Source organism: Salvelinus alpinus, chromosome 27 (genome assembly GCF_045679555.1).
Source record: "Salvelinus alpinus chromosome 27, SLU_Salpinus.1, whole genome shotgun sequence".
Taxonomy (NCBI): domain Eukaryota; kingdom Metazoa; phylum Chordata; class Actinopteri; order Salmoniformes; family Salmonidae; genus Salvelinus; species Salvelinus alpinus.
Window position 1 is genome coordinate 23,693,100 of NC_092112.1, and position 27,757 is coordinate 23,720,856.

Below are 27,757 nucleotides of genomic sequence, written 5' to 3' on the forward strand. Positions count from 1 at the left end.
GGAATTAATTATTTCCTGGACACCCATCAGGTAGATTTGGCTCAGACTGAGGTGTATGGTGCATTTTATTAACCCATGGCGAACTACAATAGTTCAATAGGTCTGTCTGTACATTGACATTCCCCGTCGTTGCACAGTGATGATGTCAACACTGTGCGCGAGAGCAGGAAGAGTAGAGGCAGAGTAAGATGAAGCTGTCGATGAGGAGAATGCCATAGAAACACCTTTGGGTGTGTAGACTTCTGCCTCTCTGGAAGCGTGTCAATAACACAGCCAGTAGCAGGAAGAAGGTGGCTATGTTTAAGATTAGGAATAGTCTGATATAAGAGGCTGCGTTTGACAGACTGTCACTCTTGGCTGTCGCTGACATGTGGACCTCCTTGAACTTGCGACCCTTCACAAAGCCACCCTTCCTGCCTTTATTTGAGTCTCCATAATCCATAAACGCCCTGGAGTCTCCATCTTCCTCTGAGCTCTCCTCAATAATCCGCTTTGTGCTCTTCGATCTCTCCTTCTTCTCACTCACCTCGATCTGTGCAAAGATGTCAGGCAGGCTCTCTGAGAGCTCTTTCCCAAGGTTCCCCAAGGCTTTCTTGGCCCCCTTCCCTTTGCCCTGTTTCTTAGTCAGAGCAAACATTTTCTCGATGGCCTCCTCTGTCTTCTTCTTGTCTGAGAACTGTAGGAGGCGCTCAGCTGTCTTGCGGAAGCTGGCCGTGTTGAGTACCCTGCCCAGGATGTGTCTCTCCAGCTGCTGGAAAACAGGCTTGGCATGCTGGAGGTTGTCCTCTACTACGTTGACATACTCCTCCACCTCCTCTGGCGTGTCATTCAGCACTTCTGCTGCTTTCTCAAACACAATCTTCTTCTGGTCCACCAGTACCATGGCGAACAGAGGCTTGTTGGTCACCTCTCCTGTCAGAAGGTAGATGGTGTAGGTGTGCTCGTTGGTGGCCAGGTAAATGTCCACCCTATTAGCATCAGCACGCAGGCTAAAGCTCTGCACGTCCACCCCCGGCCCAAAGAAGATATAGGCCACCCTGGTGTGTGGGTACCTCAGTGGCATTGTCACATTCACATAGTTAGAGCCATTATAGGGGTAACCACGTGGATAGTTCCAGTACCCCAAGACCCCTTTCTCACTGAAGCCCGTGTCATCCATCCAGAACATTTTATACGGGTCTTCACCGTGTCTGACAAAGGCTCCGTGCACACCATCTATTTTGGCTTCCTGAAAGGACAGGTCCGTGTTGTGGAAGAAGGCACTCATGGCCCTGGTTGGGCTGTCTGTCTCCAGATGGATATGATCCACTAGGACCAGCAGCTGGGGGTGCAGGAGCAGCAGGTTCCTCTGGAAGCTCCTGATCTTCAGGTCAGGGTTGTAGGCCGACTGGCCCTCCCCACGGATGAACACCATCCCCTGCCTCTCCAGAGCAGCCTCCACCCTGCCCTGGGCGTCCGCCGCCAGCCCCACCTTGTACTTCAGCCACTTGGAGTCACAGGCCTCGGTGACCTGACCTTCCCATGGCTTGAAGCAGCTCCTTGAGACAGCTGGGGAGAACAGCACTGCGTTGTTGAGGAAGGTATACTTGGGCCCGTACAGAGCCTCCGTGATAAAAGGAACACCGTTAGGGGCGAACGTAAAGGTGTTCTGGTCAGGGTGCTCATGGCCAGCGTTAAAGTTCCGCCACCCTTTGATCCAGTCTTTGTACTTGTTCCTGTGAACAATGTCAAATATGGCCTGTCCACCCAGCTTCCCCGACTTGAAAGAGAGGAAGGTGTGGTTGGTGTCTGCGGGTAAAGCACTTCCATACGTGACGACACCCCAGTCCTCAAAGTAGTGGAGTTGGGATGTACCGAAGTCTGCAGGAGCCCTGGGAGTCAGGCTTGGATCATACCTGCAGAATTGAAAAACAACAACATATTAATTTCATACATACAAATTAAGCTGCTCAAAATCCTATTTAACATTCAGAATGGAGTAAATTATTTAATTATCAGTATGATAATAAACTGTAGGTCTAAATCCATACAATACAGCACATTTAACAGTACAACTAAACCAACAGACAAGAGCGAAAGAGAGAGAGTGACTCAGTCTCACCAGATGAACTCTGTGTGCAGTGTGCACCATCTCTGTCCCTTCCCGGCCTGTCCTGGCCCCTCCAACACCCGGTTCTGATGGATCAGTTCAGCCAGCCAGTTCCCGCTGCCGTTCCTCATCACGTATCGGTCCAGGAACACCAGCTGGCTCTCAGGCCCGTAGAACCAATTGTAGTTGGAATCTGCTACGGCTACAGTCCTCTGGAACCCTGGTGAGATGGAACAGGCCAGGGCCAAGATCCATATGGATTATTTTACAGTTAAAATATAGGAGGAGGCAACTGCAATAGTGGCTTTTCATAGTGGTTTGTTAGAGAAATATTGAATGTTATTATCATAAAACTCTTACAAATTTGAAGTGACCGCTACATACTGATCAGTCCAAGGTCCAGTTTGGTTGTACAAACAATATACCTTCTTATGATTCAATCTTGAGTAGTCTACAAAATGTAAGTAATACGGTACATGTTGTATAGATATATAGTGCATTCAGAAAGTATTCATACCCTTTGACTTTTTCCACATTTTGTTGTGTTACAGCCTGAATTCAAAATGGCTTAAATATTTTTTTACCTCACCCATCTAGACACAATACCCCAAAATGACAAAGTGAAAACATGTTTTTTGCTAAAGTATTGAAAATGAAATACAGTATCTAATTTACATAAGTATTCACCCCTGAGTCAATACATGTTGGAATCACCAATGACAGTGATAACAGCTGAGTCTTTCTGGTTAAGTCTCTAAGAGCTTTCCACACCTGGTTTGTACAATATTTGCACATTATTATTTTAAAAATTCTTCAAACTGTGAAAACAGACATTTTCAAGTCTTGACATATATTTTCAAGCCGATTTAAGTCAAAACTGGAACTAGGCTACTCAGGAACGTTCAATGTCGTCTTGCTAAGCAACTCCAGTGTATATTTAAGCAATAAGGCCCGAGGGGGTGTGGTATATGGCCAATATACCACGGCTAAGAGCTGTTCTTAGGCACGTAGCAACGTGGAGTTCCTGGACACAGCCCTTAGTCGTGGTATATTGGCCATATATCACAAACCCCTGAGGTGCCTTATTGCTATTATAAACTGGTTACCAATGTAATTAGAGCAGTAAAAATAAATGTTTTATCATACCCATGGTATACCCGTGATATACCATGGCTGTCAGCCAATCAGCATACAGGGCTCGAACCACCCATTTTATAATTGGTCTTGTGTTTTAGGTTATTGTCCTACTAAAAGGTGAATTTCATCTCCAAGTGTCTGGTGTCTGGTGGAAAGCAGACTGAACAATATTTTCCTCTAGGATTTTGCCTGTGCTTAGCTCCATTCTGTTTATTTTTATATTGGAAAACTCCCCAGTCCTTAACGATTACAAGCATACCCATAACATGATGCAGCCACCACTATGCAAAAAAATGTGGAGAGTGGTACTCAGTAATGTGTTGTATTGGATTTGCTCCAAACACATTGTATTCAGGACAAAAAGTAAATTGCTTTGCCACATTTGTTTCAGTATTACTTTAGTGCCTTGTTGCAAACAGGATGCATGTTTTGGAATATTGTTTATTCTGTACAGTTTTCCTTCTTTTCGCTCTATCAATTAGGTTAGTATTGTGGAGTAACTACAGCATTGTTGATCCATCCTCAGTTTTCTCCTATCACAGCCATTAAACTCTGTAACTGTTTTAAAGTCACCATTGGCCTCATGGTGAAATCACTGAGCGGTTTCCTTCCTCTCCGGCAACTGAGTTAGGAAGGACGCCTGCATCTTTGTATTGACTGGGTGTATTGATACACCATCCAAACTGTCATTAATTACTTCACCATGCTCAAAGGGATATTCAATGTCTGCTTTTTTACCCATCTACAAACAGGTGCCCTTCTTTACTAGGCACTGGAAAACCTCCCTGATCTTTGTGGATGAATCTGGGTTTGAAATTCACTGCTCGTCTAAGCGACCTTACAGATAATTGTATGTGTGTGGTACAGAGATCAGGTAGTTCTTCAAAAATCATGTTAAACACTATTATTGCTAAACGTTTACTCCTAAACTTATTTAGGCTTGCCATTACAAATTATGTTTTTAGAAATGTTTACAAATTAATAAAAAATGAAGCTGAAATGTCTTGAGTCGATTAGTATTCATACTTATTGTGTAAAGACAGACTACAGGGAGTGAACGTTTAATAAATAATGTACATGAAACAAAACCCGGACAGCGTCTGGACAGGGGAAACATAATGACATTAATGCTGACACTGGGATCAAACTGAGAAACAGACAGATATAGGAGGGGCAATCAACAAAGTAATGGAGTCCAGGTGAGTCCAAATACGCGCTGGTGCGCGTAACGATGGTGACAGGTCTGCGTAAGGATGGGCAGCCTGGCGCCCCTGAGCACCAGGGAGGGGGAGCAGGCATGACATATTGACTGAAGACATTTCAGCTTTGAATTTTTTATTAATTTGTAAACATTTATAAAAACATTATTCCACTTTGACATTATGGGTTATTATGTGTAGGCCAGTGACACAAAATTTCAATTTAATAACATTTTTATTCAGACTGTAACACAACAAAATGTCAAAAAAAGTCAAGGGTTTTGAATACCTTCTGAAGGCATTGTAGAATCTTAATTTAAGACAGTTTGCTACAGCAGGAAAATAATCCTGCAGCAACAGGAAATGTGAATTATTATGTGGATTATAATGAATGGACATTTTTTATACATTTGTATAAAACGTAGAAGCCTTTGTTAAACCTCAAATACACTATAAATCTTACATATGTAGCTTCAACAGAATTTTTGCATTTTTAACACAAATGTCAAAAATGCATGGCATGCCATGTCCTAAAAGGGAAAGAGAAACTACAGGCCCTGTTGAAATTAGCATCTCCCTAGCTTTATTGCTGAAGCCATTTCCCCAAAACACACGGTTCCCATAAATTTAGCTTACTCTCAGTATCTAAGAAGAATGGCAGTTTGGCTTGAAAAGGTATCTTAATTAAAACCTAGCAACCAGTAGTAAATATTTAACCACAATAAATTGTTTATAAGCCAAAAACAACAACAGCAATAACCAAAATCAGACAGTGCACTGTCACACCCTGATCTGTTTCACGTGTCTTGTGCTTGTCTCCACCCCCTACCAGGTGTCTCCCAGTTGTCCCAGTTATCTCCTGTGTATTTATACCTTTGTTTTCGGTTTGTCTGTGCCAGTTTGTCTTGTCTTGTCAGGTCTTACCAGCATGTTTCCTGGTTCGCCTGCTCTCAACTTTGTTTTTCTAGTCTTGCCGGATCTGACCTATCTGTCTGTCCTGAGCCTGCCTGCCGTTCTGTCCCTGTTTGACCCTGCCTTGTATTACGAACCTCAACCTGCCCTTTGCCTGCCCCTTTGTAAAATACTTTGGTGTAAAGTACTTAAAGTTGAAGTCGGAAGTTTACATACACTTAGGTTGGAGTCATTAAACTCATTTTTCAACCACTCCACAAATTTATTGTGAACAAACTATAGTTTTGGCAAGTCGGTTAGGACATCTACTTTGTGCATGACACAAGTAATCTTTTCAACAATTGTTTACAGACAAATTATTTCACTTATAATTCACTGTATCACAATTCCAGTAGGTCAGAAGTTTACATACACTAAGTTGTCTGTGCCTTTAAACAGCTTGGAAAATTCCAGAAAATGCTTTAGAAACTTCTGATAGGCTAATTGACATCATTTGAGTCAATTGGAGGTTTACCTGTGGATGTATTGCAAGGCCTACCTTCAAACTCGGTGCCTCTTTGCTTGACATCATGGGAAAATGTAAATAAATCAGCCAAGACCTTAGAAATAAATTGTAGACCTCCACAAATCTGGTTCATCCTTGGGAGCAATTTCCAAACGCCTGAAGGTACCACGTTCATCTGTACAAACAATAGTATGCAAGTATTAACACCATGGGACCACGCAGCCGTCAAACCGCACAGGAAGGAGACGCATTCTGTCTCCTAGAGATGAATGTACGTTGCGAAAAGTGCAAATCAATGTGCGAATCAAATCAATGTGCGAAAAGTGCAAATCAATACCAGAACAACAGCAAAAGACCTTGTGAAGATGCTGGAGGAAACAGGTACAAAAGTATCTATATCCACAGTAAAACGAGTCCTATATCAACATAACTTGAAAGGCCGCTCAGCAAGGAAGAATCCTCTGCTCCTAAACCGCCATAAAAAAGACAGACTACGGTTTGCAACTGCACATGGAGACAAAGATCGTACTTTTTGGAGAAATATCCTCTGGTCTGAGGAAACAGAAATAGAACTGTTTGGCCATAATGACCATCGTTATGTTTGGAGGAAAAGGAGGAGGCTTGCAAACTGAATAACACCATCCCAACCGTGAAGCACGGGGGTGGCAGCATCATGTTGTGGGGCTGCTTTGCTGCAGGAGGGACTGGTGCACTTCACAAAATAGATGGCATCATGAGGTTGGAAAATTTTGTGGATATATTGAAGCAACATCTCAAGACATCAGTCAGGAAGTTAAAGCTTGGTCGCAAAAGGGTCTTCCAAATGGTCAGTGACCCCAAGCATACCCAAGCATACTTCCAAAGTTGTGGCAAAATGGCTTAAGGACAACAAAGTCAAGGTATTTGAGTGGCCATCACAAAGCCCTGACCTCAAACCTATAGAAAATGTGTGGCCAGAACTGAAAAAGTGTGTGCGAGCAAGGAGGCCTACAAACCTGATTCAGTTACACCAGCTCTGTCAAGAGGAATGTGCCAAAATTCATCCAACTAATTGTGGGAAGGTTGTGGAAGGCTACTTGAAACATTTGACCCAAGTTAAACAATGTAAAGGCTATGCTACCAAATACTAATTGAGTGTATGTAAACGTCTGACCCATTGGGAATGTGATGAAAGAAATAAAATGTCAAATAAATAATGCTCTCTACTATTATTCTGACATGAGATGGTAGACGGATCTTAGGCGTAACAAACACAAGTCCAACATTTATCGGAAACTGTTAAACTACCTGTTCACTACCCTCCTGCTCTCCGGGGATGTGCAACTCAATTCTGGGCCTAACATCACCGAGCCAGCGATACTCACCGGAGTGGAAAGCAGTGGATGGCCTTTGTCCAAGATGGACAAAGGGGGCGTTGTTGGGGCTGTGTTTCTGGACCTAAGGAAGGCTTTTGATACTGTTAACCATGAGGTTCTCATCACAAAATTGTCCAAGTTCAACTTTTCCCCCGATGCCTTGAGATGGATGAAATCATACCTTGAAGGCAGAACTCAGTGTGTCAGAGTGAGCAATGAGCTGTCGCCCACTCTTAGTTATGATGTGGGCGTGCCCCAAGGGTCAGTACTGGGGTCCCTCCTGTTCAGCCTGTACATTAATGATCTGCCTTCTGTCTGTACTGGGTCTGAAGTTCAAATGTATGCAGATGATACAGTGATATCGGCGCATGCAAAGAGCAAACAACAAGCTGCACAAGAACTCACTACTGTAATGGTCCAGGTTACAAAGTGGCTCAGTGACTCGTGTTTGCATCTCAATGTGAAAAAAACTGTCTGCATGTTCTTCACAAAGAGGGCAACCGTTGCTACTGAGCCAGATGTCTATGTGTCAGGGGATAAGCTCCAGGTGGTATCTGATTTTAAGTACCTTGGCATCATACTTGATTCCAACCTCTCTTTTAAAAAGCAGGTGAAAACGTAATTCAAATAACCAAATTCAACCTAGCTAACAAACAGGCTCTCAAAGTGCTTGATAGAAAGCCCAAAAGCCATCATCACTGTTACATCCTCAGAAAGCATGAGCTCCTGAGTTGGGAAAATCTTGTGCAATACACCGACGCATGTCTTGTATTCAAGATCCTAAATGGCCTGGCTCCCCCTCCACTCAGTATTTTTGTTAAACAGAAAACCCAAACATATGGCAGCAGATCCACAAGGTCTGCCATGAGAGGTGACTGTATATTTCCCTTAAGGAAAAGCACCTTTAGTCAATCTGCTTTCTCTGTGAGAGCTTCCCATGTCTGGAATACACTGCCATCAGACACACATAACTGCACCACCTATCACACTTTCACAAAAAACATGCAGACAGGGCTAAAGGCCAATCCGATTTGTGAACATAATCCCTAGCTGTGTATTGCCGCTTTCAATGTTGTCTGTTGTCTGTAGCTTGTGAGGTGTGGAAACACTTTGTTGCTTTTATGGATTTTGTCTTGTTGCTTTTTGTGCTATGTTGTTCTGTCTGCATGCTATGTCTTGCTTGTCCTATGTTGCTCTGCGTGTGCTCACTGCTCATTGATTGTCTGTATTGTAATTGTTTTAATAACCTGCCCAGAGACTGCGGTTGAAAATTAGCTGGCTGGCTAAAACCGGCTCTTTAACTGAAACGTTGATTAATGTGCACTGTCCCTGTAAAAATAAAATCAACTCAAACTCAAACATTTCACATTCTTAAAATAAAGTGGTGATCCTAACTGACCTAAGACAGGGAATTTTTACTAGGATTAAATGTCAAGAATTGTGAAAAACTGAGTTTAAATGTATTTGGCTAAGGTGTATGTAAACTTCCGACTTCAACTGTAAGTACAAATACTTAACTTATACAAAGTATAACTTAAGTCGTTTTTTGAGGTATCTTTACTTTACTTTACTATTTCTATTTTTAACAACTTTTACTTTTACTCCACTACATTCCTAAAGAAAATTATTACTTTTTACTCCTTACATTTTCCCTGACACCCAAAAGTACTCGTTACATTTTGAATGCTTAACAGGACAGAAAAGGTTCAATTCACACACTTATCAAGAGAACATCCCTGGTCATCCCTACTGCCTCTGATTTGGCGGACTCACTTAACACAAATGCTTAATTTGTAAATTATGTCTGATTGTTGGAGTGTGCCCCTGACTATCCGTAATTTTAAAAAACTAGAAAATTGTGCTGTCTGGTTTGCCATATACAAGGAATTTTACTTTTGATACTTAAGTATATTTTTGAAATTCCATTTACTTTTGATACTTAAGTATATTTAAAATCAAATACCTTTAGACTTTTACTCAAGTAGTATTTTACTGGGTGACTTTCACTTTTACTTTATGCATTTTCTGTTAAGGTATCTATACTTTTACTCAAGTATGACAATTGGGTATTTTTTCCACCACTGGTAAAATAAATATTCTGAGTATGAAACTATTCGCCTGTCTGCATCTGGGTCACATCCTGAGCTGTGATAGTGCACAAGCGGTGTGATACTAGGTGTGTGTGTTTCCCATTCTGAAAGATCGTCTGTTTACAACACTCCTGCCGTGATGCAAAGCTAGATCTTGGACAAACAAATGCCCCATGTCAAATATTGTGGGAGTCCAAAACTAGATCTCCTAGAGCTGCTCAGCCCCAGTCACAATACAAAGTGTTGGGAGGGGGCCCTTCCTCCAGCACTGCCCTCCCCCTGACTTTCAGACAGTCAGCCAGAAAAGGAGAGGAGAGCAGAGGAGAGGGATCAGCACAGCTCTGACAGACCTCCAGGAAGCTATTAAGTGCACGCATGCATATCCCATATCAGGACAAATGAGTAGTTACACTCTCTAACATGGTGGTAATGCACTCAGGGGGTTTCATACATAATCTACTTAGAACTTGGGAAACATTGCCAAGAAGGACGCTGGCTGGATGCAGGGCCAGGACGGGTGCCTCAGCAGTTCACTAAAGCATTTATGAACACTTATTCACAGATTGTTGACTGGCACTGTATTTCCTTTAAAAAATGGTCTTGCTCCTTATACAATATCCATATGACCTTTTAATATATCACGTGATATCTAGACTAAATGCACAGTTAGAGGTAAAAAGTCGATCGAACCAAGCAACTTCTGCAAAGGGAAACATTAATTATGTTCTATGCAATTGAATGGCAGAGCAGAGCAGAGTATACAACATCAATTATTGTATTACCTGGCAGGATGGTCCTGTACATGAATGCAAAGTGTTTGTGGAGCCAGGGGTGGTCGAAGTGGCTGATGGAGAAGTGTCTCTGCACGAGGAACATATACTGGAATAGAGAGCGGGTGGTATAGGTACCGTAGGCCACGCCCTCGTACAGTGAGCCGTCCGTCACGTCCTGGAGGAGCACCATAGACTTCTCCATGATGGCCAGAACCTGCTTAGTCCACAGGTAGGCCTCCTGCAGATAACCTGGAAAAGAACAGAGGAGAAACCAGGGTCAGCTTAGTGGGTGTGAGATAGATTGCTGTCAGCCACCTAAAGTGTTTATTGTCATGACTTTAACTAAGTAACTAGGTGTAATATGTGGTCTCAAGTGAGGTACTGTAGTTGTAAATGCAGTTAAAGCTACTCAGTTATTCAAAATTCAGATTTCTTAATTTCCAGGAACTTCATACAGGAGCCTTAACTCACGTTATATGGAAAGCATGATACTACCATACCAGACTAATGTATAGCGTCTCTCTCTCTCTCTCTCTCTCTCTGGATCACACACAGAGTTTACTATGAGAAGAAGTGACCACATAAACACTCCAGCCACACTTCATTGAGGAATCCCAGTCCTTCACTGGTGCCTGGCAGCTACCTAGTGGACTGGCTCCAGCCAACCACTCACCGGTGCCCACAGCCCAGCCCCTGAGCCGGCGTCCACCCCCGTGTTTAGTTTGGGCTAGCAGATCAGTGGCCTACACAGAGCAGGTATTTACCATTAAACAGGAACTACTGGCACACAAAGACCACATTTACACAAACAGCATCTCACTACACTAATGCCCACAGTCCGGTTCCATACTCCCAAGTCCACACACTGTTTGGACAGTTCTGCATTTTCCATTATTAGACAAGGGCATCATGTAGGAATTAATGAACCAATTTTTTTTATATAATTACAATAGAATATAAAAAAATACATAGAATTAAATCAAGTCAGGGGAATACCCAAACTAATCTGATTAATTTTATAAAGTCAAAAGATCCAATAATCTTAATGACCAGTAAGAAATTCTACCACCCATGGCTCAATCACATCACGTACAGTAACACTGTGCTCTAGCCATGAACTCCACAATCGATCTGGAGCCTAATGATGTGCCTCAGTTTACCTAATGACTGGCTGAGTGGATAATGCTGCTGTCATGCTGGGGCCTTATCTATGGCTTCTCTTCAGCCATGCTGTTAGTGATGTTACTGGCTCTGGAGCCCTCATCAGTACACATTAGTTGCCCACACCATGACGCTGTGGTTCGCAGGAATGTGGGAGGTCAAGGGATTTACTATTTATATGGTGCCATTTGACTTGCCTTCTACTCCTTTGAGTTTTTTTTAAACTAATTATGATTTGATGAGCCATTAAAAGAGAAGTTCTCTTTTTTACAACCAAATCTCTATTTTTGATTTCAATGGCATGTTCTAGAAGGGTCCAAACACCTCTTTTGTGATTTGACATGTTTTAGAGAAACTTACCCCAAACAGCAAATCACTTCCTCATCCTCATTGTGTAGTATGGGGGCCCTAAAAAACATGAACAAAATAAAAAATAAAACACCTCAAAACATCCTTTTAGAAACAGAAAAGCTCTCAGTATTGTGATGCAGGTCTTTAGATGTTGTACACATGAAGTTGTGTCATTCTGAACTTTATCCACAACGTTATATGCCCTTTCCCGCAACTCGAGCCGTCTCGAGCGGTTCCATTTTCTGTGTAGCCTGCTGCTATAGGTAACTGCCGAAATAAAGGACACACCAACATATAGTGTCTTAATAGGGTGTTGGGCCACCACATGCCAGAACAGCTTCAATGCACCTTGGCAAAGATTCTACAAGTGTCTGGAACTTCCTGTGTGGAAGTACCCCATGCTTTCAATATACTTTGTATCACTCGTTTACTCAAGTGTTTCTTTACTTTTGGCAGTTACCTGTAAAATGGACGGAGATGTATCGCTCGTGACACAACAAAATGGAAAATAACGTTGCGGATAAAGTTCAGAATTACACAATTTAATGTGTACAACATCTAAAGACCTACATCACAATAGTGAGAGCTTTGCCGTTTCTAAAAGGATGTATTTGGGTGTTTTCTTGGAGCCTTTGTTCATGTTTTTTGGGGATTTGCTGTTCGGGGAAAGTTTCTCTAAATTTGTGAAATCACAAAAAAGGTGTCTGGACCCAGTTGAGGAAAATTCCTGAAGCCTCTTATTTCATTTCCAAGAATGAACAAAGAATGATTTCTAAGAATGAAATAACCAAATATGACATAGGTTAAATACAATGATAGTGGGCTGACAAGAGTTTCTGCTTCATTTATTGACATGATGCAAATCAAGTGGGTTTAGATTATACAAGGCGGGAGGAGGAACAAGTCTAGACAATTGCTTAAAGCTGAGAGTATTGGCAAAATCATTTTCCATACTGTACCCACCGGGCAAAGACGTCAGATCTACAGTACCAGTCAAAAGTTTGGACACACCTACTAATTCATGGGTTTTTCTTTATTTTTACTATTTTATACATTGTAGAATAATAGTGAAGACATCATAACTATGAAATAACACATATGGAATCATGTAGTAACCAAAAAAGTGTTTAACGAATCAAAATATATTTCAGATTTTAGACACTTCAAAGTAGCCAGCCTTTGTCTTGATGAAAGCCATGCTGGTTAAGTGTGCCTTGAATTCTAAATAAATCACTGACAGTGTCACCAGCAAGGCACACCATCACATCTCCTCCTCCATGTTTCACGGTGGGAACAACACATCCGGAGATCATCTGTTCACCTACCCTGCATCTCACAAAGACACAGCGGTTTGAACCAAAAATCTCAAATTTGGACTCATCAGACCAAAGGACAGATTTCCACCAGTCTAATGTCCATTGCTTGTGTTTCTTGGCCCAAGCAAGTCTCTTCTTCTTATTGGTGTCCTGGTGTAGTGGTTTCTTTGCAGCAATTCGACCATTAAGACCTGATTCACGCAGTCTCCTCTGAACAGTTGATGTTGAGATGTGGCTGTTACTTGAACTCCATGAAGAATTTATTTGGGCTGCAGTTATTTGAACTCTGTGAAGCATTTATTCGTGCTGCAATTTTTGAGGCTGGTAACTCTAATGAACTTATCCTCTGCAGCAGAGGTAACTCTGGGTCTTCCTTTCCTGTGGCTGTCTTCTTGAGAGACAGTTTCATCATAGCGCTTGATGGTTTTTAAGACTGCAGTTGAAGAAACTTTCAAAGTTCTTGACATTTTCTGGATTGACTGACCTTCATGTCTTAAAGTTTGATGGACTGTCATTTCTCTTCACTTATTTGAGCTGTTCTTGCCATAATATGGACTTGGTATTTTTCCAAATAGGGCTTCTGTATATCTTCTGTATACCAACACTACCTTGTCACAACACAACTGATTGGCTCAAACTCATTGAGAAATTCCACAAATGAACTTTTAACAAGGCACACCTGTTAATTGAAATGCATTCCAGGTGACTACCTCATGAAGCTGGTTGAGAGAATGCCAAGAGTGTGCAAAGCTGTCATCAAGGCAAATGCTGGCTACTTTGAAGAATCTCAAATATAAAATATATTTTGATTTGTTTAACACTTTTTGGTTACTACATGATTCCATATGTGTTATTTCATTGTTTTGATGTATTCACTACTATTCTACAATGTAGAAAATAGTAAAAATAAAGAAAAACCCTTGAATGAGTAGTTGTGTCCAACCTTTGGACTGGTACTTTACATACAATTTTATTTGACATCTGAAAAAGTTCTCAACAAACTGTCAAAATGTAAACCAAACGTGTTGTTAATTCGTGTTTGAATATGATGTAAATTACATTGAAATAACGAGGGAACTAGGTCGACTCAACCCATTTTGCCCATAGGTTATACAGTATGTGTAAAATAGACACTTTTTCACAAATCAATCAAGTGTTCATGTATAACAGCTTTTGTTTAAGGAAGCAACACAATGTAATCTGACTGTGGCTATGACTTTGAATGTCTCCCAGAGTCCCAACATTCTACACTAAATAATACAACTTGAGCACCTGGTGGTCGTAGCAGACAGGTGGATGATTCAGGTCTTAGGGTGAAATCCTGATGGTTAAGTACTGATGAACCCATGGTAAACTACTGCACACATGGCTGTCCAATTAGGATCCCACCACGGCAGACCAGCCGCCAAGCGTCAACATGCGGACACCGGAATGCACTGATCCCATATCAGATGCTGTCCTGCGATCTAGTCATCTGTTCCACTCTCTCCCCGTGACTCACCCTTTGGATAGAGCCCATACAATATCCCTTCTGATGATAAGACCATAATGTACACAGTAGCTATATGCTGAGATTAACTTTCTCATAGAGGCCTTAAGAGGTTTTATGCTTTGGACAGATATGTCTTCCTTTATTTTCAACAGATGGAGCCTATCCCATTCTTATAAATAAATGCTTCAAATGGGCTTTTTATGTCCCCTATAAAATAATACACATATTTTAAAGAGAGGTGCTGTATTCTTCCATAAATCTCAGTACTATAGACATGTGCAATACAATGGCTCTGAATTAAATGTGACATGAAGCCAATGTTTGCTAGGATTGATTTCTGGCAGAACCTTAGTGGCAAAGTTCCATTTCTTCACTGGGTTCTTGATAGAATAATATTTGCCTGTTATGTCATACTTTTGCACAGGGTATGAATGATAAATTCATGACAAAGGAATGCAGAAAGTGAATATGCACACAGTAAAATAATTATGCCAGAGTTCGGCCCCTAAATAAACTGGTCCAAGAATGAGCAAAGTAACGGTTATCTGCCTTTTCTCAATCTGCTATACCCTAAGCAAAAACTGTTAGTTAGTTAAGCTACCTTTTCTCAATCTGCTATACCCTAAGCAAAAACTGTTAGTTAGTTAAGCTACCTTTTCTCAATCTGCTATACCCTAAGCAAAAACTGTTAGTTAGTTAAGCTACCTTTTCTCAATCTGCTATACCCTAAGCAAAAACTGTTAGTTAGTTAAGCTACCTTTTCTCAATCTGCTATACCCTAAGCAAAAACTGTTAGTTAGTTAAGCTACCTTTTCTCAATCTGCTATACCCTAAGCAAAAACTGTTAGTTAGTTAAGCTACCTTTTCTCAATCTGCTATACCCTAAGCAAAAACTGTTAGTTAGTTAAGCTACCTTTTCTCAATCTGCTATACCCTAAGCAAAAACTGTTAGTTAGTTAAGCTACCTTTTCTCAATCTGCTATACCCTAAGCAAAAACTGTTAGTTAGTTAAGCTACCTTTTCTCAATCTGCTATACCCTAAGCAAAAACTGTTAGTTAGTTAAGCTACCTTTTCTCAATCTGCTATACCCTAAGCAAAAACTGTTAGTTAGTTAAGCTACCTTTTCTCAATCTGCTATACCCTAAGCAAAAACTGTTAGTTAGTTAAGCTACCTTTTCTCAATCTGCTATACCCTAAGCAAAAACTGTTAGTTAGTTAAGCTACCTTTTCTCAATCTGCTATACCCTAAGCAAAAACTGTTAGTTAGTTAAGCTACCTTTTCTCAATCTGCTATACCCTAAGCAAAAACTGTTAGTTAGTTAAGCTACCTTTTCTCAATCTGCTATACCCTAAGCAAAAACTGTTAGTTAGTTAAGCTACCTTTTCTCAATCTGCTATACCCTAAGCAAAAACTGTTAGTTAGTTAAGCTACCTTTTCTCAATCTGCTATACCCTAAGCAAAAACTGTTAGTTAGTTAAGCTACCTTTTCTCAATCTGCTATACCCTAAGCAAAAACTGTTAGTTAGTTAAGCTACCTTTTCTCAATCTGCTATACCCTAAGCAAAAACTGTTAGTTAGTTAAGCTACCTTTTCTCAATCTGCTATACCCTAAGCAAAAACTGTTAGTTAGTTAAGCTACCTTTTCTCAATCTGCTATACCCTAAGCAAAAACTGTTAGTTAGTTAAGCTACCTTTTCTCAATCTGCTATACCCTAAGCAAAAACTGTTAGTTAGTTAAGCTACCTTTTCTCAATCTGCTATACCCTAAGCAAAAACTGTTAGTTAGTTAAGCTACCTTTTCTCAATCTGCTATACCCTAAGCAAAAACTGTTAGTTAGTTAAGCTACCTTTTCTCAATCTGCTATACCCTAAGCAAAAACTGTTAGTTAGTTAAGCTACCTTTTCTCAATCTGCTATACCCTAAGCAAAAACTGTTAGTTAGTTAAGCTACCTTTTCTCAATCTGCTATACCCTAAGCAAAAACTGTTAGTTAGTTAAGCTACCTTTTCTCAATCTGCTATACCCTAAGCAAAAACTGTTAGTTAGTTAAGCTACCTTTTCTCAATCTGCTATACCCTAAGCAAAAACTGTTAGTTAGTTAAGCTACCTTTTCTCAATCTGCTATACCCTAAGCAAAAACTGTTAGTTAGTTAAGCTACCTTTTCTCAATCTGCTATACCCTAAGCAAAAACTGTTAGTTAGTTAAGCTACCTTTTCTCAATCTGCTATACCCTAAGCAAAAACTGTTAGTTAGTTAAGCTACCTTTTCTCAATCTGCTATACCCTAAGCAAAAACTGTTAGTTAGTTAAGCTACCTTTTCTCAATCTGCTATACCCTAAGCAAAAACTGTTAGTTAGTTAAGCTACCTTTTCTCAATCTGCTATACCCTAAGCAAAAACTGTTAGTTAGTTAAGCTACCTTTTCTCAATCTGCTATACCCTAAGCAAAAACTGTTAGTTAGTTAAGCTACCTTTTAACAATTTGCAGCTGTTCAAAAACATACAAGTGCAAAGTCAGCTTTAAACATTTATACAGTCAGTACATAGACCCCAGGCCATGACCAAATTACGTTTATTTCCAAGGTAACAGAAGAGTTAACAACCAAAGCTGCTGGACCAAACTCGGTTTTTCCTGGACTTGAAACAAAAAAGCTGATTCAAAACAAAAGGGGTACTATAATTCTCCAGTCTGCACCCCCCCCCTCTCTCCTGCCCTCTGCTCAGTATCATAAACCAGACTCCAAGAAAAACCACGATGACCACAGTAATCTCCATAAGCCTGCTGTCATTTAGTTTACATGACTCTCATTCTTTCTGTACCAGAAACACTTCCCTTGTAAACAAACCAAGATATACCATAGCACTGCTGGGGACAACAATAACAACTTCACCTTCCTTTGGCCTCTCTGCCTCTCCGACTGAAACATCCAATAAAATACAACCAGGAAATTGAAAGCAAAACAATAGAAGGAACAGTTTTGAAATTAGCAGGAAATAATAAGGCCCTTTTTCAGACTTATGTTCCTTCCTTAAGTCTCTACTAAGAGAAACACTGGGAAAAGGTCAATCCAGAATGTTATGGAATTGTGTGGAGAGTCTCCGCTGGAGAAACAATTATGAGGGATTAAGTGCAGCTATGGAGAATAAACCCGGGCTCACTGAATGGAAATTCCAGCCCAGAATGTTTGTCTACTCAGGGGCAGAGGGGGCTGACTGGGAAGCCTCCACTGGATGAAACAATCTTACTCAAGTCATATGGAGCTGGACTGCAGCCATCCATTTAAGGCAAATGTGATTTCAAGTAACTCAGGAAGGATGTGACACAAGTTAACAAGAAGAGGCCACAGTATTCCAGGAACATGAATAGACTAAGTAGAAACTGACCAATCTACTGGATCTACACTGAGTGTACAAAACATGCTCTTTCCATAGACGGACCAGGTGAATCCAGATGAAAGCTATGATCCCTTAATGATGTCACTTGCTATATCCTCTCCAATCAGTTTAGATGAAGGGGAGGAGACAGGTTAATTAAGTATTTTTAAGCCTTGAGACAATTGAGACATGGATTTAAGTGCCTTTGAACGGGGTATTGTAGTAGGTGCCAGAAATATTGGTTTGAATGGGTCAAGAACTGCATTGCTGCTGGGTTTTTCACACTCACACCTGTGTGTATCAAGAATGGTCCACCACCAAAATGACATGATCTAGGTTACAGAGTAAAAACTGTAGGAACCCTCTGAAAGCTGATGATGTAATAATAAATGTGTTTGTGTTTAGCTGCACACACACACACACACACACACACACACACACACACACACACACACACACACACACACACACACACACACACACACACACACACACACACACACACACACACACACACACACACACACACACACACACACACACACGTTCACAGTGCATGGACCAGATGTACTCACCCTGGGCCATATAGACCAGGCTGCCAGTGAGGAGAGCCACACAGTTGGTGGGCTGGTGGTTGTGCAGGTACTGGAAGCCCCAGCCGCGGATGTAGGACTTCTCATACATGAAGCGCGTAGCATTACCGATCACCCGCAGGAAGCGCTCCTGCTGCACCTTGCTCAGGTACTCATACAGGAAGTCATAGGCTGTAGCGAAGCCAACCAGAGAGTGGGCTAGAGGAACCTCATCCCAAGGAGCATCTTTAACCAACCTGCAACACACAGAAAATGATTGATGAGTATAGTCCTCTGTGATAAATACGGATTTATATTGTGCCATTTCCTAACTTTGAAAGACTTAATACAATATGTAGTATCCTTACAAATAGTTTTGAATTAATTGAAATTCCTTTTTCACTCTAGCCCAAGCAAGGCAGGTGGAGCTTTCTCTTTGTCAACGCTTCAATAAGTGGTGAGTGCAGAAGTCAGGCGCAGAGAGCAGGGTAGTTCCAAACGATGTGGATTTTTAATATTCCAAATACAACCAGAGAGACGGTCACGCCACACACACAAGGGCGCGTAAAGTCCCAGTCCAACAAACAGGACGAAACTGAGCAGGAACAGACACCACAAGAATAAACGAACACCACAAACAGACAAACAAGCCCGCACAAAAGCCGGCGGGCCAACTGGGTTTAAATAGCCCACAACCAAACCTAAACATGAAACAGGTGCAACAAATCAGACACAACTAAATGAAACAGAAAAGGGGATCGGTGGCAGCTAGTAGGCCGGCGACGACGACCGCCGAGCGCCGCCCGAACAGGAAGAGGCACCATCTTCGGCAGGATTCGTGACACTCTTTTTATAAAACAACTAATTAACCGACATCTGTTCTATTATTTGAATTTCCATTTCGTTCATTTTTTTTCTGTGAGCGCAATGAGCAGTTTCTCTGGAGATAAATCAGATCAAGCTCGAACTGAGCAATGTAGTAGGCTTTCCAAAAGGCCAATATTCTACAAAGTTTAGTGTAGGACACATTAATTAACTAATGTGGAGTTTCTTGTCCCTATTATCCATTGTGCACCTACTTGTCTGAGCTAAGACTGATATTTAATATTCAGCAGTCATAAAAGTATGCCTTATTTACTTTGAAAAACTGCTAAAATAGTGACTTTGTCAGACAGCAGCTCTATAGAGATGATGACTTGGAATTAAATAATAAAGTCATCAAATAGGCCTGAAATGTTTTTATATACACAAGAACTGAAATATTTTATTAAAGTGTGAATAAAGGACGGTTAATAAGTGATAAGCAGTAATGTGCAGTCACTACCATCATGGGATATTAACTTTTTTATTATCTGTTGTTACAGCATTCAACTCACATAAAGCATAGTGCATTTAATGTCTAAAAACATTATCAAAACCAAAATCGAAAACAAACTGATCTCAAAACAAACGATTCGCTCAGTACTATAAGCTCCAATAAAAACAGAAAAGTTTAACTACATATTCTTGAAAGTTAAATGTCATCAAAAGTGTAGACTTTAACTTATCTTTCTCAGGCCCATTTTCTGATTTGGCAAAGATCTAAATAGCTTTCAGTTCTTTTACCAAAAACATGCAAAACAGCATCTTCACACATGCTTTAAAGTCCAACAACATATACTGCCTTTTAAAGTGATATATAGTGCACTATGTGCAATTTCAAAAGTAGCTGGCACCTCATACATTTTGAATGCTGACTGAATTGTGTTTTTAAGAGCTACTAATTGTGAAATTGGCAAATTAGTCCTTACCCATGCGTTAATGTCATATAACACCTACGAAGTGTTCTTGAAAAGCTCTCTCTGTGTAATTATAGTAAAAATGACAGTAAAATGTGGCAGTAAAATAAAAATCCAAGAAGGAAATTGTATTTTGAGCAGTTACCATTAAAGTGCATGCCATGTAAATACATTTTCATCCCCAACTTGACAATCATTCTTCTCAGAACATATAAAAGAAATAGTAGAAATCTGTTCTACTCATCACATGGACCCATACACTTTACTCCGTGCCAAATATCAAAGAAGCTGCCATACTTTAAAATTTGATTTTTTATTCCAGCTCGGATGTGGCAGTGCTTGCAAACTATTACAGACTACAAAGGGAAACCCAGCCGCGAGATGCCCAGCGAGGCGATCCTACCAGACGGGCTAAAGGCCTTTTGTGCTCGCTTTGAGAAACGCAACACTGAAGCATGCATGAGAGCACCAGCTGTTCTGGACGACTGTGTGATCACTCTCTCCATAGCCAATGTGAGCAAGACCTTTAAACAGGTCAACATTCACAAGGCCGCGGGGCCAGACATATTACCAGGACGTGTACTCAGAGCATGTGCGGACCAACTGACAAGTGTCTTAAACTGACATTTTCAACCTCTCCCTCACCAAGTCTGTAATACCTACATGTTTCAAACAGACCACCATAGTTCCTGTGCCCAAGAAAGCGAAGTTAACCTGCCTAAATGATTACCGCCCTGTAGCACTCACTTCGGTAGCCATGAAGTGCTTTGAAAGACTGGTCATGGCTCACATCAACACCATCATCCCGGAAACCCTAGACCCACTACAATTCACATCCCGCCCCAACAGATCCACAGATGATGCAATCTCAATCGCACTCCACACTACCTTTCCCACCTGGACAAAAGGAACACCTACGTGAGAATGCCTTTCTTTGACTACAGCTCAGCGTTCAACACCATAGTACCCACAAAGCTAAGGACTCTGGGATTAAACACCTCCCTCTTCAACTGGATCCTGGACTTCCTGAGAGGGTAAGCAACAACACATTTGCCACGCTGATCCTCAACACGGGGGCCTGTCAGAGCTACCCTCCTGTATTCCCTGTTCACCCACGACTGTGTGGCCAAGCCTGATCACCGACAACGATGAGACAGCCCATAGGGAGGAGGTCAGAGACCTGGCAGTGTGGTACCAGGACAACAACCTCTCCCTCAACGTGAGTAAGACAAAGGAGCTGATAGTGGACTACAGGAAAAGGAAGGCCTAACACGCCCCAATTACATCGATGGGGCTGTAGTGGAGCGGGTCGAGAGATTCAAGTTCCTTGGTGTCCACATCACCAACAAACTATCATGGTCCAAACACACCAAGACAGTCGTGAAGAGGGCACGACAATGCCTATTCTCCCTCAGTAGACTGAAAAGATTTGGCATGGGTCCCCAGATCCTCAAAAAGTTATACAGCTTCACCATCGAGACCATCCTGACCGGTTGCATCACTGCCTGGTATGGCAACTGCTCGGCATCCGACCGTAAGGCGCTACAGAGGGTAGTGCGTACGGCCCAGTACATCACAGCCATCCAGGACCTATTTACTAGGCGGGGTCCCAGGAAGGCCCAAAAAATTGTCAAAGACTCCAGTCACCCAAGTCATACACTGTTCTCTCTGCTACCGCATGGCAAGCGGTAGCAGAGAAATGACCTCGACTGACCTGTACCCCCTCACATTACCTCAGTACCGGTACTCCCTGTATTATTTTATTTTATAGTTATTTTATTGTGTCACTTTTTATAATTGTTGAAACTTTATTTAGTAAATATTTTCTTAACTCTATTTCTTGAACTGCATTGTTGGTTAAGGGCTTGTAAGTAAGCATTTTGCGGTAAATTTCAACTGTTGTATTCAGCGCATGTGACAAATAAAATTTTATTTTATTCACACATATCAAAGATATGCAGCTACCCTCTGGCAGCATTTCTTCCATTTTATGTAACTAATACATTATTTCCATCTGTCAACGACTAGTTAAAATGTTTTTTTGATGACAGTCTTTGGTTCACAAACCAAGTTTAATGGACTGTTAAAGTATTTAGAATGAGTACTGCTGTACTGTACTGTATATTACATTACACCAAAGCACACAAGACATCTCTTCTGTGTGTTTACACATGGACTGCCTTAAAACAAACCAGGGACCAGAGTACGTCACAAGCTGGAGTTTACCGGTCGGAATATGGTTCTCCTCGACAAGTTGTCGGAGCCACTTTTATGGATCCCTGTGAGATTCAGAATTCAGAAACTATAGTAAATGTGTGGCTGAGGAGAGAACTCACATTGTATGTTGTTAAACTGGGAAAATGTGCTCAGTGGGTTATCATTTCTTAACTTGTGCCACGGACAAATTTTGTGAGAAGTATTGGCAAATTTGGACTAATGCTTCTGGTCAGTACCCATAAGAAAACCTTGTCTCTCCCTCTGAACGGGGTGGCTAGACGCAGCAGCTAAAGACTAAGTAGAGGATTTAAACAATGAGGCTGAGGTAATGCTTTTTTCTGAAAAAGGATTGAGAGATAAGGAGAAGGTGAAACTGGAAAAGGGAAGCCCTCTGACCATGAAGCTAAAAGCAAAGACGTTCTGAGAACGCAGGCACCATGACTCCAAAATTGGTTGCGACAGTGAAATGACTTGCCTCATATGTCAGAGACCCCTCCTTAACACTGAATTCATTGGCTTGCGACGTGCAGAGAAAGCTTGTTATGAAGGACTTTATAAACTGTACTGTTAGTGAAAATATTAAAACCACAGAAGTTTCACAATCACAACCCTCACAGGAGGTCGGGGGTCATCTGAAGTACAGTACTGTAAGGGTTGGTTAAAATACAGAAACAACATGCTATCTCATAGGTGCCCTTGTCTTAGCCTATGATTTTTGTGCAACATAATGTGAACAAGTCTGCATGATAGCCTAGTACGGTTAAATAAATATCATATACTTTTGATTCAAATATAACATCATTCAGACTTTAAGCGATTCCCTTCTGATTCTGTAGACTGAGACCGCATTAGCACATCCTTTTGGTTGGGGGTGAACAATGTGAGATGCAGATGAGATTTCCCATGTAACCACTCAGAGTACCCCAGTCAAATGACTATCTCAGTCTCTGACCTCTAATCCAGAGCAGTAGTAGAGGCTGAAGGTCCTCCCATCCCACTGCACAAGGCCAGGCAGCTCAACATCGGAACATTTAATTTCCTTTCAACGGGGGCATGTTCAGCAATGAATTCGAACAGCTGCTAAACATATTTCCTGGACCACAGGCCCATCGGACCACAATGCATCTCTACTTGCAGGTCTGGCCATAAAGAAGGGGAGTAGGATTTGTCATGTATCCCCAGTGGGCACATGGTGATGTACAGAGGACAAATACATTGATTAAGCTGCATCTGTGCATTCTCCAAATATATCAGTATTGGTCATTGTAATGAGAAAATAGTTTTTCTTACTGCAAAGGGTAGGCTAAGCATAAAACAATAGAGATCCCAAGGGAAGAACGGCTCAGTTTTCTGCAATTGAGAAGCAAGGAATTCACTCAGGGGTTGAATTTGAGAATCTACTGTACACAGTAACTGTTCCCACAGGGGCTGAATTTGAGTAACTACTCAGAAACTGTTTCCACAGATTGTATCTCATATTTCTTTTCCCTATAAGTAGGGATGATGTTCACAGACAATTGATTGCATTTAGGTTTGCTTTCTGCAGCAATATCTCGGATAAGAAGATGTACACAAAGATTTGGGAAAAACAAAGATAGAAAATATACCAACTAGGCTGAGCTGCCATCCTCTCCATGTAATCCTTGGCCAGGTCAAGGGCCCCGGCCCTGTGTGGGTAGAGCAGACAGAACATAGACAACACTCCCAGGTTGTTTCCATACACCTCGTTCCAGCGGGCGCTGAACTCTGCCGGGCTCCAGGAGGGCAGGTATTCCTCAGGGTGCTCCAGCATGGCCTCCCCCGCCTCGCGGATCCTTGCAGCCATCTCCTGGTGAGTCCCAGCCGCTGCTGCCTGCAACTCCTCCACCTCACCCTGGCCGAAAAACAGCATGGGGTGTCCATCGTAGTTCCCTCCCATGAAGGGTATCCCTCCAGTGGGGTCCGTCTCCTCTCCCATCCCCACCACCGGGGACACCAGGGGCCACAGTAGACTTATGAAGAATGCTGTGGGGGCCCCTCTGGTGTAGGTCCTCATCCTCACATCAGAGAGGGCACCGTGGCATTTCCAATAGAGCTCAGCTGAGGAGGAAAGGAAAGGGGAGAAGAAAATACTTTGAGAAAGCTAGCCAGCCATATTCTCTCTCTCGACTCCCCAGCCTTTTCATACAAAGGGTGCATTCCTTGAATAATTGGATACAGCTGTATTCCTGATCATTCTGGCTATCCTCTACTGTTTTGAAAGGTTATTAAACACTACAAAACCATAGCACTTGCTGTAGACTGTCACAATTGAAAGGAAAATTGAGCTCTCTGTTGTAAAAATGCAACTCTTATCTTTATGAGTAATCATAACAGACCCCCCCCCCCCTCCTCCTCCCCCATGTGTGTCTTGAGAAGAGGTAGCAGTAATGTGTAAAGTGTGCTATGACATCTATTGTCGAGATGTGTGTTCATCGCTATGAATCCTGAGGCCTAGTTCATTCTTGTATTGACAGTATCTCAGGCAAGTCTAGCCATGTACACCCACATAGTCAGACACGTTGTCCTCAACACTCTAAAGGTCATAGAGTCCCCGATTAGTATTCTTATTCATCAGTTCTACTGGTTTGACTTAACCGATAACTAAGATGACATAGGTCAATTTGACACTATGGTAGTGCTAGTCATCTCTTCTCAGGAACATGGACGTACATTCCAGGACCTTACTCTTGGCACTTGTCTAACAGAAAACCATTTGGTGGTGATTTGAAGGTTGTCTAGAGAGTCTAGACTCTGGTCAGTTCCATTGGCATGAATTGTCTGTTGTGTATTATGCTACACTATTTAGTGTTGCCTAGCAGTGTTCTGTTCGAGACCACCTTAAGCGAGACTGATTCAAGACCAAGACTGGAGCGAATTGAGTCTGAGTCAAGACCAAGACCAGAGGGGGGGGGGGGGGGGGGCAAGACCGAGTCAAGACCGAGACCGGGAGGGGGACGAGAGGTTCGAGACTGAGCCAAGACCGAGACCAGAAAAATGTGAGTCCAATTCAAGACCATGACTGTAATTTTGTAAAATCGTCACCATGACAAGAGTTTAAAATGTCCAGTAGAACATATGGATTCTTTAGACAGAGAAAGACTAATGATTTATAAAATAATACAAATAATAATTGTTATATTATTTTCAATGATGTTCTGATTAAATCTATTCAGTTTTTGTTAGAAAGGAAAGGGTTAACACTGAAGAGAAAAAAAGATCCAATCAGGATTTTTCTATGGTGGTCTCTGGAGAGATAAATCAGCCATTGGCTAGGCCATCAGAAGCTTGATAGAAGGCATCTGACATTCAATTGTATTTGGGCAACTTTTTTTGAGTGACAGTGGAATCAACCAATCACATTGACCTGTAATGGGTTGGACCGTTTTTACAAAAATGCATGGAAACGTATGCCTTCTCGAAGGCCAACAGGTCGCTGTGCAATAGCGAGCAACGGTTTAACTACCTAGCTTTTGTTGTAGGCTATTGTAGGCTAGTTTGCAGTGGCTGCAGCAGGTGTTATCAAAGAGGATGTTGTTGCTAATTTGTTAGCATCTCCCTTTTAAACAATAACTTTCAACAAGAAGTTAAGTTTCAAATGATCATCATCAGGTGAGTGGAACTGTGTTTTTTATTGCAGCTCGCATGCTGTTGTTAGCCATCTCTTTGAAAATAACTTCAACTACATGACCAAAAGTATGTGGACACTTGCTCATCGAACATCTCATTCCAAAATCATGGGCATCAACATGGAGTTGGTCCCCCCTTTGTTGCTATAACAGCCTCCACTCTTCTGGGAAGGCTTTCCACTAGATGTTGGAACATTGCTGCGGGGACATGCTTCCATTCAGCCACAAGAGCATTAGTTACAGTAGGTCGGGGACTGATGTTTGGCTCGCAGTCGGCGTTCCAATTTATCCCAAAGGTGTTCGATGGGGTTGAGGTCTGGGCTCTGTGCAGGACAGTCAAGTTCTTCCACACTGATCTCAACAAACCATTTCTGTATGGACCTCACTTTATGCACCGGGGTATTGTCATGAAATAGGAAAGGGCCTTCCCCTAACTGTTGCCACAAAGTTTAAAACACAGAATCGTCTAGAATGTCATTCTAAGCGTTAAGATTTCCCTTCACTGGAACTAAGGGGCCTAGCCCGAACCATGAAAAACAGCCCCATACCATTATTCCTCTTTAGCCAAACTTTACAGTTGGCACTATGCATTTAGGCAGGTAGCGTTCCATTTCATGAAGCTCCCAATAAACAGTTATTGTGCTGACGTTACTTCCAGAGGCCGTTTGAAACTCTGTAGTGAGTGTTGCAGACTATTTTTAGTGCTACACGCTTCAGCAATCTCGTTCTGTGAGCTTGTGTGGCCTACCACTTAGTGGCTGTGCCGTTGGTGCTCCTAGATGTTTCCACTTCACAATAACAGTCCTTACAGTTGACAGGGGCAGCTCTAGCAGGGCAGAAATTTGATGAACTGACTTGTAATTACTGTAGAATAATGTGTCAATAATGTATTTTGGAAAGTATTCTATACTGCTCCATCACTAGAAAGTAATACAACAAACCCTAAACTCGTGTTTATATTTACAATGGCAATATTTATTAGGCAGCTCCACAGATCTTTCTTTACTTGGCTGTTCTCACCTCCTTACCTTGGATAGCCACTTTCAGGCCGCCAGCGTCTTAACTTGATACTTATATTAAAATACACCTTTGCAAAGTGTCCCAGCTTTTTCATATTAGTAGTTTTCATAGGACATATAATTATATATTTTTATACCTAAACACACCTCTGAGAACATCCTACACATTTCCATTTGGTAGGCTATCGAATGTCATCAATCGAGTAACGTTACTATCCTTGTACGTGACTTTTGTCATCAGTGTCATATTAAGAAAACTATTGAGTTCATTATTTCGTTTTATATGTACATCTACTTAAATAAATAGTACTTTTCTTAGGTTTAATTAATTATTATTCTCACATTGGAAAAACGTTACACCTACTAGTACCACACCACATAATCTCAAAATAGGATTACGCGCAAATTGCGCACTGAAATGGACATTTTCCGATCAGTGAAGCCTTGGTGTAAAGAATGGTACACTGATTAAGATTAGCCTACCTGTCAAAACCAGTTGTTGTAAAATTGTAGTCCAGATTTGATACTCCTACCAGTCACTTCATAATAGAATCCCCGCGACATTCATCGATGCTTTGAATCTTTCAAGTGGTGAAAAAAAATGACCATTCTGCGTAAGGGGAGAAATTGCTGTTTTGAAGAGAACGTCATAAATTCTGTTGTATGAGGGGCAGTATGGGTAAGTGCCTAGAGAAGTGGGACGTGGGAGGGAGACCGAAAGTAATGATTGTACACACAAACAACCAGGTAGGCAGAACAGATTTATA

The 27,757-nt window shown here is 41.5% G+C and overlaps 1 protein-coding gene across 1 annotated transcript; it reads right to left on the reverse strand.

The window, feature by feature from the left end:
- LOC139556211 (dermatan-sulfate epimerase-like) lies at nt 1-27,601 on the reverse strand. Its single transcript, XM_071369850.1, has 6 exons — nt 27,474-27,601; nt 23,932-24,403; nt 18,333-18,586; nt 10,070-10,309; nt 2,102-2,309; nt 1-1,895 (listed from the first exon to the last, which is right to left on the reverse strand). Exons 2-6 carry the CDS (start codon nt 24,357-24,359, stop codon nt 146-148), a joined length of 2,880 nt encoding a protein of 959 aa, XP_071225951.1. The 5' UTR covers nt 24,360-24,403; nt 27,474-27,601; the 3' UTR covers nt 1-145.
- Between the last annotated feature and the right edge of the window lie 156 nt (nt 27,602-27,757).

Bases quoted from the DNA above. Each gene is read 5' to 3' on its own strand.
- LOC139556211 (XM_071369850.1), bottom strand. From the start codon at position 24,359: ATGAGGACCTACACCAGAGGGGCCCCCACAGCATTCTTCATAAGTCTA. The intron at 10,310-18,332 runs GTGAGTACATCT...GTTCTTTTCCAG, and splicing joins CCTGGTCTATATGGCCCAGG to GTTATCTGCAGGAGGCCTAC. The intron at 2,310-10,069 runs GTAATACAATAA...CCATCTCACCAG, and splicing joins GTACAGGACCATCCTGCCAG to GGTTCCAGAGGACTGTAGCC.